Source organism: Mastigoproctus giganteus, chromosome 9 (assembly GCF_048544385.1).
Source record: "Mastigoproctus giganteus isolate SK-2022 chromosome 9, ASM4854438v1, whole genome shotgun sequence".
In the NCBI taxonomy this organism is placed as follows: Eukaryota; Metazoa; Arthropoda; class Arachnida; order Uropygi; family Thelyphonidae; genus Mastigoproctus; species Mastigoproctus giganteus.
The window spans coordinates 126,298,012-126,311,031 of NC_143583.1; the positions used below are offsets into that span (position 1 = coordinate 126,298,012).

The window sequence follows — 13,020 nt, forward strand, 5'->3', positions numbered from 1 at the left end:
TCTACATGCTTTAGAGAGATTTTTCGATAAAATTCATTAAAAATATCGTCCATTCGCAGTAGCACAGCTGATGTAATTATTCTCTTCACACCGGGTGGAAGATACCAGGGTACAAATCTCGTCAATGACGAATGGAATTTGAGCTTTCACAAGATGCCCGAAACAGTCCATATCAAGGGCTGCTTGTTTTTTCTTCTCGAAACTCTGGTTTCTTCTTCCATCAAAAAAGGCACGTCGATCGCAGATTACATGCAATTTACAAACAAAATGTATTTACTTGGAGAAAACACTGAAATTTACAATTTTTAATCATATTCATAATGTAATACGAAAGCAAAAGATGTTCTACCATAAGAAACAACTTTGGCTTCTTCTTGGATATCTCAGCTGGGAGTAACGTAATTCTCCAAAAATATTTTAAGAACTAAGGTAGTCCGCAAAGTTTTTGTTTTTTTATAATACTTGTTATAATAAAGTAAATAAAGTAAGTAAACCTTACTTACTGGTCTCTGGTTGGTTGCCTGTTTTGCTGTTAAAAAAAAACCTGAGTTTCAGAGTGAGAAAGAGAGAGACCTTGCTATCCTCTCCTCCGATCCACTAACTCAGCTACGAGCGAAACTATCCCATAAAAGTTTGTTGCATCATTGACGGGATTCCAAGTGGGGAGGGCAGTGCGCATAACCAATGTGCTGCCCGCAAGGACTTCAATAAGGTTAATGAAGTACAGTGCCCTCGTGGTAGCACAGTTGCTACCCACGATGCATTAAACATTTCTTAGCACTTTGAAGACGAAATGGCCAGCTGATATAATATGATTCCCGGCACTATAAATAGACTGTAGAACCAGTTCCAAAGCAAGCAATCTGTCTAGAAGACAATTCCTGTTGTCACCGGCACGCAACGATTGTTATGTGGTCAGGAAGGATGCACAAGAATAAGCGCTTTGAGTAACTGTGGTAAAAGCTTGCGTGACTGCTAAATACAGTGCAGTTTCTTGTGTCATTTTTCTCTCTCGTGAACTCTGTGTGGCCGTCCCGGAGTGTAAACAGAAAATATTTTATCTGATCCTAACTACGAAGCTCCATATCTTCAAGAGGTTTCAGAGTACGGCTACCTACTTCAGGCATAATGCCCGTAGACGACTCCACGAGAGGGATCTTTATACACAAGAGCAGCTGTTTATGTTCTCTTGGCCTCTATGCTCAAAAGAGCATATCTGCTGGTGTTCACAGCATGTCAGTTGGACCCAGGAATAACGAATGCGGGATGAGCGTTTTCCATGGTACAACTATATGATGAGTTGAGATTCAGTCGAATCTCTTACGCACTTTTATCTGGAGGGAACAAGAAAGTCGATTTCATCCCGTAACATTGAAGAAAAAGATAAGTTTAGAGGTGCTGGCATGAGCTGGAATCATTGTCAATGTCCATACAAATCTCTCAAACTAGTACTTTTCACGGTAGTAAGGTATCGAGATCTTTGTCCTCATGTTCGTCCTTCTTGCAAAAGCAGTTCTAGACTTACTTTTAATGGACCATAATGGAATTCCCCTAGAATTCTCCAAGAAAGCTAATACCTTCAGATGGAGAATATATTCCATATAGAATCGCAAGCCAGATTCTGCAAACTCGAATCCAACAGAGAATGACTGGGATGCTGTACACAAGTGAATTTTATGTCACAGATTTTTCAGAAAGATAGATTTTCCTCACATATGAGCTCATATGTGAGAATGGAAACTAATAACGTAGCACTATTAATAGTTTCATTCTCAGCATGAGGAGTCAATATAACGCCTAAAGTGCTGGATAAATTGCTCTACCATAGAGGCCAAACCTTACTGTTGAGTTTAAGAGTTATGGATGCACCGGTTTTGGTCACTCGTGAATTTATTTGCATAATTCTGTAATTCTAGATGGAAATTTGTCCGGCTTTTGAGCATTGCTAAGACAATGAAACAAATTGGATGGTCTCACTAAGACCATCCGAAATAACTTAATAGAATATTTTAATTTATAATACTTTTGTGTTCTTTCGTTAACTTTCCAGTTCCAGTGTAGTTAAAATGGCTCTGTAACTGTCGCATATATATTTAAAACTACTCCATTTTTTTCCCTGTAACAAAGTAATATATCGGGTCCCTTCGTGTAATATCAGGTCAGGTGACGTATCGCCTTTTGATCTGAGACTTTATTAATCCTAAGAAATGTACCTAGACAGTTCACCAACTATTTTTAACAACAGAAATTCCACACTCCTTATTGATCGGCTGATCAAATAGCCTCGTTTGACCCGCACTCGCTTAAGCACATCTAAAGATATCCTCCATCTCATCTTGTGCTGAACCAGCTTTTTCTATTTTTCCCTAAGCAATTGTCTTTCGCGATACACGGCGCCAGTAAGTACTTGATAAAGAATATCATTCTGTTATTCATCTTCCCCTCGCAGTCATAATTTTCTCGAGACAAAAGTTTATTCTGCTCAACTGGATACCCATTTTCTTTGCATTGCATCAAGTAATTTCCCTATTTATAAATGAATTTATGACTATTTGAAAATTTTATTTTGTTTTTAAAAGTTCATAAGAAATATAGTTTAGAGGACTACATTATTTCAATTGCATTGTGTTCAAATCTATAAAAATTAATCCTAGTAATTTTATATTCAATGAAAAAGCCGCACTCCAAATTTAATTATTCTATAACTCATTTTGAATTCATTATTGGATTACTTTATAATATAATTGTTCGCGGAGGATTTTAAAATCTACTGAAGCAAAGTTAACTGTTGCATGATAAGTTCGAAGTTCAGTTATCAACAAAAAAATGAAAACAGTCCGAAACTGCTTTGATTGTGTTCAATGCTTGAAGATTTTCATAAAGATACAAATTCTTTATCCTTTTGGGTTTTGTATTTCTCTTATGAATCTTAAACCACTTCAAGACCACCATTGATTGCAATATAAACAGTATTCTCGATCGGTGGTGAGTTCTAATAAATGAATAATCGATGAAATGGTAAATATCTATAAGAATCAAGTGTTAGAAACAATATTGCGCTCACCTGGGGCAAACTGAAGACGCAGCTGAGAATCCACACAATGATTATAAACTTCTGTACTCTGCGTTTGGCATTGGCACGCCTCATTGGAAATCGAACTGCGGAAAAGCGATCGAAGCCGATAATGACTAGAATAAAAGTAGACAAATAGAGAGCGAACATCTGCAGAAACTTCACAATTTTGCACATAGCGTCTCCAGCCAGCCACTGGACCGTGTAAGTCCAAGCAGCTTCGGCGATCACACAGAAACAGGTGACCAACAGATCCGCAATTGCCAGTTGGGCAATTAGAAGGTAAATAGTGGACCGACACTGTTTGTGCGTGCGGCAAATAGACACCAGGATAGCCACGTTCCCCACAAGAGAGATCAGGGCGATCAGAGACAGGGTCACGACGCGGACCATCGTAGAAGGAACAAACTGGGGAGCGTGTTTTAACTGTTGACAGTCTAAACTTTCGTTGACCATGTCGTTGCTATTGTCGTTAGACGTCATTAGAACATCCGTAGAGGGTAGAGCTGAGGGCCACCCACACGATACGTTTCCGTCATCAGCGGCCGAACTCGAAGTTGGGTTGGGTTCCAAGGCTAGTTGGTTATCATCCGTCTCCTCTTCGTCGTCTTCTTCCTTTGCTATTTCTTCCAGGTTTCCGTGGGGGACCCGCATGCCCCTCGCACCTGTAATAACTGCTACCACCATTAACACCTGTAACGCACGTGAGTACTTCACTCGGTGGGCCATTATTACATTAAGGATAAAAGTACGCGCACGAAGAATACATTTTTTTTCCTCATTTTCTTACCCTCCGTTCAACGTTTTACCATCGGAACGCAAATCATTAACTTCAGGTGGTTCCCGGATTCGAAATGTTACCATCAGAGGTCACGCCTGGATACTGTTCCCACCGCTGCTAGTACTTATCGCCGCATCGCACTGAATACTCTCCGCAAGCAGCCAGGTTTCTCTAAGTTCCCAAAAGTTGTGATGGTGTACCCAACGCCATCTAGCGGCCATGTGATAAAACCAAGAGACGCCTACGAAACTTTGATATCGATTGATGAAAGTGCGTTTGTAGGACCAAAGCTGTTCGTAACTATCTGTGCTCGAGCTTAGCAAAATTCCACGATACCAATTTTCTGTTTTGTTCACCAACAAAACAGTAAGATGGACACTTCCAACAAGTTCCGCAGTAGTCGAATTTAAAAATTCTATATTGGTTTTAAATAAAATTCCGTTGTACTGCAAAGTGATTGTTATATGAAAAACTAATGCCTTTAATTGAATAACCCTATATGAATCCCAGTCGGACTGGGTAGAGAAGAATAATATTCACGGATTATAAGAGAAGGAATTGGGTGTTAGAACACGCCAGATGAACTGAAATATTTATGGTAAAAGTGAGAAAGAAAAAATTCGTGATTTAGAAATGGTACTTAGTGTTTCCCAAAGTTACAACCTAAATATGGTAGAAATAATGTGTTAAGCGCCAAAGAAGCTAAGGCTATGAGGCATCAGTGTATTGTGTATAAACGAATGCATTCTGTGGTCGATTTGTCTGTTTGCCAGATGAAAGTCTAGAATCCGGCGGGACAAAAACAAACAGGAAAAAACCATGCAACGGACTAACTCAACCGCACTGAAAAAAAAAAAAAAGTCCATAAAGGAATTAGAACCGCGAATTTTACACCAGTGTGGAGTGGACGGATTATATCCACTGTGCCACCCACAAGGATAACGTCTTAAGTAAATCATGTTTCTGGTAGATCATTAATCATCGTTATAAATCCATAGGAAGGATACTCAGAGCGTGGCTTATTTCATTAATTATTCGCAAGAGTATTTTGAACGAACTTTCCACGAGGAAGTTGAGTATAGCGAAACATCGTTTTGAACACGGTTCTCAGGAGACAGAAAGAAGTCTGGAAGATAGCAACTTAAGTACAAATTATTAAATAAGGGAAACATTAAAGCTTAATTATTAAATAAGGGAAGCATTATTTCTATAGTTCTTTTCAACGCCTTCGGCAATTCGAGTGATTAATTGAAGTCAACGGATTATGCAGCATGATAACAAACATGAACTTAATGAAGTTCATTTACCAGAGGAGATTGATCCTTTAATTATATTGACGCAATGCATTATAAGGAACTAATACCCTTCATTTCAGTGTATGAATAAATCCAAATAAATAATCTGAAATGCAGTACATTGCCAAAACATTACAAATGCAGTTAAATATTTGGTCATCCTTTAATAGCAAAAAAACAGCCTTCTTTGCCATTAATTCTAGATGCACAAGAACTCTAGTGATGATAATCTGTTCTTTTCAGTTCTTCAGGCTTCCTCTATTCCAACAACTGCTGTCACTCTGTGATACACCTTTCTAACGAATCCCATAAGTTCTCGATTAGATTCAAATCTAGAAACCGTGGTGGAACAAAGAGATCCTTTATAGGTATGTAGACTGCTTTTCATACCCTCCCTTCACGATCCTTTCTTTGTGTGTAGCGAAAACAATATCAGCAATGCACCAAGAATATAACAAGTACACCCCCAGAGTTGGGGAAGCCCCCAAGGTTGAAATGTAACGCACCGCGTACATTACCTTACTTGTAATACAAGAAAGTTTGGACATTACTTAATAAGAAAAATGTTCAATGGATATCACATTTTCTGCGTACGTTTTGTTGGTTGTAGAAAGCTTTTAGGACCAATTATAGCCTGCCCTGGTCCCCCAACCAACCACAGAAATCTATTCATGCAAATAAAAGCTATTTCGCATATAACTCGATAAGGAAAAGTCTGATGGAGGCCAAATTTTCAACCTATATTCTGCTGTTCTCTGGGATGGTTCTAAGTTCAAGTTCCCCTAGAGAAATATTACGATAAATTTGGAACAGGAACTCTAATCCGTTTCAAAATTACTTACATATTTTCATATTGATGAGTTCACTTCTTTTGCTGTAAGTCAAGAATCATTACTTTTTGCTAAAGCGCCTGAAATGTAACACAAATGTATGATACTAAGGGAATCTCGCGAGGATAATATATATATATATATATATATATATATATATATTTTTTTTTTTTTTTTTTTCCCTCCTAATCGGAAAATTGAATGAAGCAGGAACTCTGGAAACAGAAAAATAACAAATTTTTCTGTTTTCCAGATATATTGAACATCAATTCCGAATAAATTGAATCCTTTATTCGGAATATAGTGAATAATGTTACCCAGACAGCCTTGCAGGGACAGTAGACATATCCCCTTATCCTTGTTTTTACTTTTCCATTTTTTAAACAAGGGCATATATCTGCTGCCCCCGAAAGGTTGTTTGGGTAAAATTCACTATATTGGGAATACAGTGAACACATTTAACATTAATGCTGGTTAAGCACTCGATGACAATGTGAGGTCTCGCATTGTCGTTATGAATGCGATTCTACAAAGAATCCAGTACAATTCTTTACTAAGTTCATGTAACAGCCGTATGACGTAGTACAACATGGTAAATCATTCCTTGAATGTCAAAAGAGGAGATGACCATGACCTTTTCTGCAGAAGCCATAACGTTTGCTTTATTCGGTGTTCGCGAAGATGTAGACTTCTAAACATGGCTTAGTTGCTTACTCTCTGGGTCGAAATGAAGCCATGTCCCATCCGCCATTGTCTTGTTCAAAACCTCACCACCTTCAGTAACCATCCGTTGCAGCTCTTGACAAACTTCCATGCGAACTTGCTGTTGCTCAGGTGTAAGTAGTCTTGGAACATAGAGAGTGCACAGACAGGTGTCATATGCAAATGGTCATGGAGAATACCGTGCATGCGTCCTACTGGATATTCTCAATAGGAAGCAGCGACTCCCTTCGCTGCTAGTTAAGGTGTCAATGGGATGGACATTGGTAATAATGCAATTTGATAATTTTTTTTACACGTATGGTTGTAGCATCCTTTAAAAAAAATTGGTTATTGCACAGACTTATCTGGACCTGGAAACTGCTACGTAAAGTTGTCCATTAACGAAAATGACAACTTTATTGAAATCTGACCCTGAGATTTGTTGATTGCGATGGCAAAAGATAAGAAATTGTCTTCTCTTGAAAGTAAATGGAAAATTAGTTTCAGCGGAAGCCAAATCAATAAATAAAACCTATTGCAAAAGGAATCAAATCAAAACTTGTCTAGTCTTCGAGTTATTGAAGTTCAAAGAGAATTCCGTAACAGAAGCAAATTATTGCATAGATAGCTTTATTTTATTGGTTTAAATTTTTTCTGCATCGTTACTATATTTGGAGGTATTTAAACTATAAATGAAATATCTATAGCACTTTCAGCATCCAGATATTTTCGAGAGTACGGCCCCTCTAAATCCAAATCAGATTTTGCGTTAGTTTATTTCTCAATTAACAACTCAGTTCATTAAAAGTATTTGAGGCTCAACATAATATTGAGAAGTTGAAAGACACAAAGTCTTACAAGTTAAATTTAAATATAATTTAAGAAAGAACGCTAGATAGTGATATTGTAAACCACAAAGGAAAACACTTAAAGTCACTAATATTGTTTAAGATAATGGGTCTCGCGCTAATGGAATTAATTTAAGAGAAGGTTAAATTTAATGTACAAGCAAATATACCTTGAAGAAAAACATTAGAAACAGATATACGATCAGTGCCCACACCGGAAACAGCAAGCGAAGATAGCAAGACGGAACAGTGGGGGGTCAACTGATAGTATGGCAAGGGACGGTTTGGTCCAGAGATGACAATAGGGGTACCAGCGGGGGCGCTCTTGTTTACTGCAAACAGAGCAGGTGTGGTCATTTTATAATAAGGCGAGACGAATCAAGAAAATGGACGCAGATGTTTTCCGGATGGGTACCGAGCTCCAGAAAATTCTGGTCATTTCCAGAAGATTCGAGAATTCTCTAGAAACGGAAGTTATTTCTACACCGGAAGGAACTCGGCCTTCCTGTCAGGTGTCATAGGCAAATGAGAATGGAGGTGATGAAGGTCAGATAGAAATGATTGGCCGAGGAAAGGAGGGGCGTTACTAAATTTTGGGAAAATAAAGGGGAAGAGCGCGTGCAAAAAGGGGATAAAAATGTGATAAGATGTTTTAGATATGTGATGAAGTTTTTCGGAGATGAATTTTTGAGATGTGATAAAGTTTTTTTGGAGATAAAGTTTTTCGGAAGATGATAAAGTTTTCTTCGAGAGTGATTTTTTGGAAAGATAGGCCCAGGAAACAGTCCCCGGAAGCGATCCACCAGTAGAACCAGTTATGGTGAGTTCACTAAATTCTGATAGTTTTAATGAAGTATAGATGAGTTACAGAAAGGGGAACTTTCTCGAGATGAAACACAGAAGTCCGAAAGCGTCCACTGAGAGATATATTTGAAAGGAGGACAGCGAGAAGAACACCGTACCGTCCTGTGGAAATAAAGCGATGGGAAGCGACCCCTACTGAATGATCCGGCACAGCAAAGAAGGATACGAGACCAGGATGATCGGCAAAGCGAAAAGTGTCCCTGGCAGAGTTTAGCATTCCAGATGAACGTTCCCAATCCAATGGAGGACCCGATGCAGAGCAGAAAGTCACAGGCCAAACATTGTATCAGCGGTAAGATCCAAATCCCCAGAAGTAAGTGGTTAAACAACGAATTTACCTCTATGTAATTGCAAAGGACTGCAGGGAAGATAGATAAATATTAAGTGAGATTTAGGGAAGCATACAGTTAAGAGTTAAGTTAAGGTATAGATAAGTAAGGAAATATCATAGAAATAGTTAATGAAGGATGGTTTACAGTTATGATTTATTTACTGATTAATCAATGGAGTAAAAGTAATAATTTTGGACGGGTTAGCCTATAGAGCAGGTACAGTTGTATGTTATTTATATAATGTTACTGAAGTAGAGAAGTCAGTCGCTATATGCTGAAGTTTACCTGAGGGAATGAAGAAATAAATAATCCCATGTACATTTCATTAACATGTAACTTTAAAGTGCTGGGGAGAGAATAGAATAGAATAGAATAGAATAGTTTGTAGAGTGGACATAATTCCAGAAGAAGAATTGTATCAAACATGAAGAAGAATGTAGGATTGTGCTAGATAGGTATGAAAAAGAAAGATATAAATAGATAAATAATAAATGTCAATTGTAATTAAGAAAGAGTTAAATTAAACTGATTGTACGAGATGTTAGTGGGCCTATAGTAAGAAGAAGATGATGGATGGGAGAGCCTAATGACCAGGAACGTGATCCATGCCATGTACCTATATATGAAGTGAATAATGTGTAATGATTTGTCTTATCTTTTATTTGTAAGTATGTATAATAAACTGATTGTATTTTACTTAAAGCAAATAGTGTTTGGTCATTTCTGAACACACAGCAAAGCCCAAAGAAGGAGTGCACTAATATAGAAACTCCCTCAGAACCGGAATTCTGTGAGATAACAAGTCAGATGCAAAGTGGGGATTTTAAGAATATAATTAATAATAAATATAAATAACAAATAATAACAAAATAAAAGGTAATATATATATATATATATATATATATATATATATATATATATATATATATATAAGAAAAAACCCCACCCCCACAATTGGCGACCCAGCCAGGGATAAATAGAGATAGATTGTTTCATCATAACAACCCCCACCCCCACAAAGTCAGCATAATTACCACGGAAAATTTGTATCTTCTTCACTGTCTGGTATACTAAAACATACAAATCATTTTATAGAAAATGACATATCTTTAAAGAGTTAAAAGTTTAAGAATTAGTTCTTATGTTCAAGAAATCTTTCAGGATTAAAAAAAACAATAAACCAACTCAGATACTCGATGCGATGATTATTTTATAAGTTTCCACCAATTTTAAACGTTATATTATCCTATTTTTTCAGCCATAGTGGCATTATTCGTGTCTTCCTCGCGTAAAACGAGCACACATTTCTTTTTATTCAGTGATAATTCTACACTTTTACCTATTTGACTTCATACTATTAAGTTACAACTCACGTTTGCCGTGTATTTGCAGAATGCACGAAGTAACTCCCTTATAAGACTAAAATTTGGTGCTTAACATGCATCCAACCTTGTTGGATGCCTGTTAAGCACCAAAGCAACGAAGGCTACAAGGCGTCAGTATATTGTATCTGTAATTGCGTGTTTTCCTCAGTCAGTTGGTTATGAATTTGATGAAAAACCCGAGTTTCATGTAGAAAATAAATTGATGGAATTCAAATTCAGCTCTTTCCACCCGAAGTGGTGGATGGTGATTATAATCACTGCGAAATCCGAAAGGTCACCTGGAGTTTGATGTAATTACACGGCAACCGTTTCAAAAGATATGATTTATTATGTTTTACATTACCGCGTGTACGTTATAATTACACCTTTTTGCAAATATGCATAATTTTGTCACATTTTGTACTTCTGCGCACGTAGGAAACTTATTGACGTTCCAGTTTTAAAAAATGTTCTGAAAATGCTCATTCGGATTGTGCACTTAGAAAAGTGTCGCCGCTTTTCATCGGTTTGATTTGTTTCGCACTGCGCATGCCAGGATGTAGTAATTTGATGAAGGAAACACGTTCTGGTTATGTGCGTGTAAGAAAGTTTTGTAATCATGTCACCAATCGCCATCACGTACTGAGTATGTGGTGGCAATTAAAACTGTATATTGTAACGGTTACATACTTGCTAATACAGCGACTATTAGCATCAGTCTGAATTAGCGGGTCTCAGAGGAGGAGAGAGAGAGAGAGAGAGAGAGAGAGAGAGAGAGAGAGAGAGAGAGAGAGAGATCCACGCTTCTTCAGCCTAATACGCACATCGACTGATGAACGTATACATATGTAGACAAACGCACGAAAATATGAACGGAAAGCTCCATTTGTTTAAGAATCTTAAAGAAACAACATCTTAGGTACTTTAAGAAATTATTTCAATGGAGTGATGTTTCCAATAAGTATATAAATGGCGTCTGACATTTTGTAGTCGCACTGAAGTGTAACAGCTCCAGCAGTGCTAATCTTTTGCCAAATCATCTACAGTTTCTGTAGATTGGTCTTGGGATAAAATCTGCAGCATCTTTCTTATGCTTCAGCTAAGGAGAGTGATGAAACACTGAAGTTTTTTTTCTGATGATTATTTTATATTTTTATTCGGAGAAAATAAACGAGTTATTGCTGCTTTCGGGTATGTAAGGAGTTGTAGAACGCCTAGAATATAAACGAAAATTAATTAAAAATGTCGACTTTGAAAAGAGATTCTCATTTTGATTTTTCCCCCTGATGTTGATTTTACAGACCTAAGCGCGAATAAGGTATTTTTGTGAGGATCAACACCAGTGAGAAGTTTAATAATAAGTAAAGACACCTCTCTCTCTTCTTTTCCCCCTTTCATTTCCAATTTTTGTTCTGAATGCGCTCATTTACCAATCCACTTTAACAGCAGTCGTAAAATCGCAAATGGCAACAGCGTACTGCTTTTACTTTCTATTTTGCACGAAACTTTATCATTCACTGAATATTTACTTTCCTGACAACAAGGCGCATATTTGTAATAGCCGTAATTTGCTTTTATACTAACTAAGCGCGAGACTTTTTTACTAATACCATACGAAAGAAAGGAACGTGAAAATTTTGAATTGAACAAAGCGCAGTCCATTCAAAGAAATTCTTAATTTGCGAAACAGAAGTTTCACTTTATAACCACATTTTCACATCTACTCTTGATGAAATGGAACATTTCTTTGTTGGATCCCAAAAGTATACTAACCATTTTATATATTATTGATAAAGTTCACTAAAAGAAGTCCACACGTGTGACGAATATTTTTCATGACTCTCCATCAAGCAGAAGCTTAAAAGAATGGAGTGTTATTTTATTTTTTCAGCAGCTCAAGAAGCAAATGAAAATAATTTAGCAAAATCCTTTAGAGAACAATGGATTTTTTCGAATCAGCCATTATCTCTCTAAGAATTTTTTTTTTATTTGAGAATCTTTTAGTATTCTAAGATCTTTTAACTCTGTAATAAAACTAAAATTTGTATTTCGCTAATACAAAACTTTGTATTTCGCTAATTCATCTTCGAAATAATCTTTTTCCCAAAAGATTGCCTGTTTAATATTTAATACTGCAATCAAAGTAGCAAAAATAATTCAAAACCAATGATCCCACGCTTGTTTTACTCAAGAAAATATAGTTTGTGAAAGTGTAAAGGAGAAATGGGGAGATTAGGTGTTCTTCGTTCGTATGATCAAAGTAAAATGTATCTTGGTATTAACGAGACATCTTTGTGATTTAATACTTTTTTATTATTAGATCAAGAATTTCAAATCGAAAGCTTTCTTGTTATACAATCAGACATGAGTTTTTAAAGACGTTGATATTAGACTACAAAGAATGTTGTTTTGTTGTTTAATGGCGCAAGGGCTACAGAGAACGGATCTGCCATTTAGAGATTATTTGGCTAAGCAGAGTAAGGTCATGAAAGGAATGACTTAAAAAAAGATTAATGGAATGTCAATGGACCTCTCAGCTAACACAATGGTTATAATATATGTCTTTGCACACTAGAAAAGACTTGGGTTCAAATGTCAACTCACCTGGAACCGAGATGGACTTTTGATACACCATGACCTACATTTTCGGTCTCGCGAAAGAGCAACGGGTTATCTTCAGAAAATTCGGATTTTCATCCTGGATTTTTCCGGATGAAAACCCCATACCGGTGTTTTCGTAGACTATAGAATACAAGCAGTTCGTAGACACGATGTACTGACATCTCGTGGCTTAATTGCCTTGGTGAAAATTAAAACGAGCGATCCGTTCATTGGTATGAAAGGCAAGTCAATGCCATGAGGCAGTAAGAAAGGTTCCACAAGTGTATGCTAATGAGGCTAACTTTACGTTTCTAGTTCATTTGGATGAAA

The 13,020-nt window shown here is 37.0% G+C and overlaps 1 protein-coding gene across 1 annotated transcript in view; it reads right to left on the reverse strand.

Annotated features, from left to right (window-relative positions):
* LOC150080705 (gonadotropin-releasing hormone receptor-like) overlaps positions 1–3,975 on the reverse strand; it is a 320,442-nt gene extending 316,467 nt beyond the window's left edge. Inside the window, exon 1 of the mRNA XM_090380790.1 lies at positions 3,065–3,975. Coding sequence (XP_090236916.1) covers positions 3,065–3,802 — 738 coding nt within the window. The 5' untranslated portion in view covers positions 3,803–3,975. The remainder of the gene's footprint in view (positions 1–3,064) is intronic.
* Positions 3,976–13,020: the final 9,045 nt, after the last annotated feature.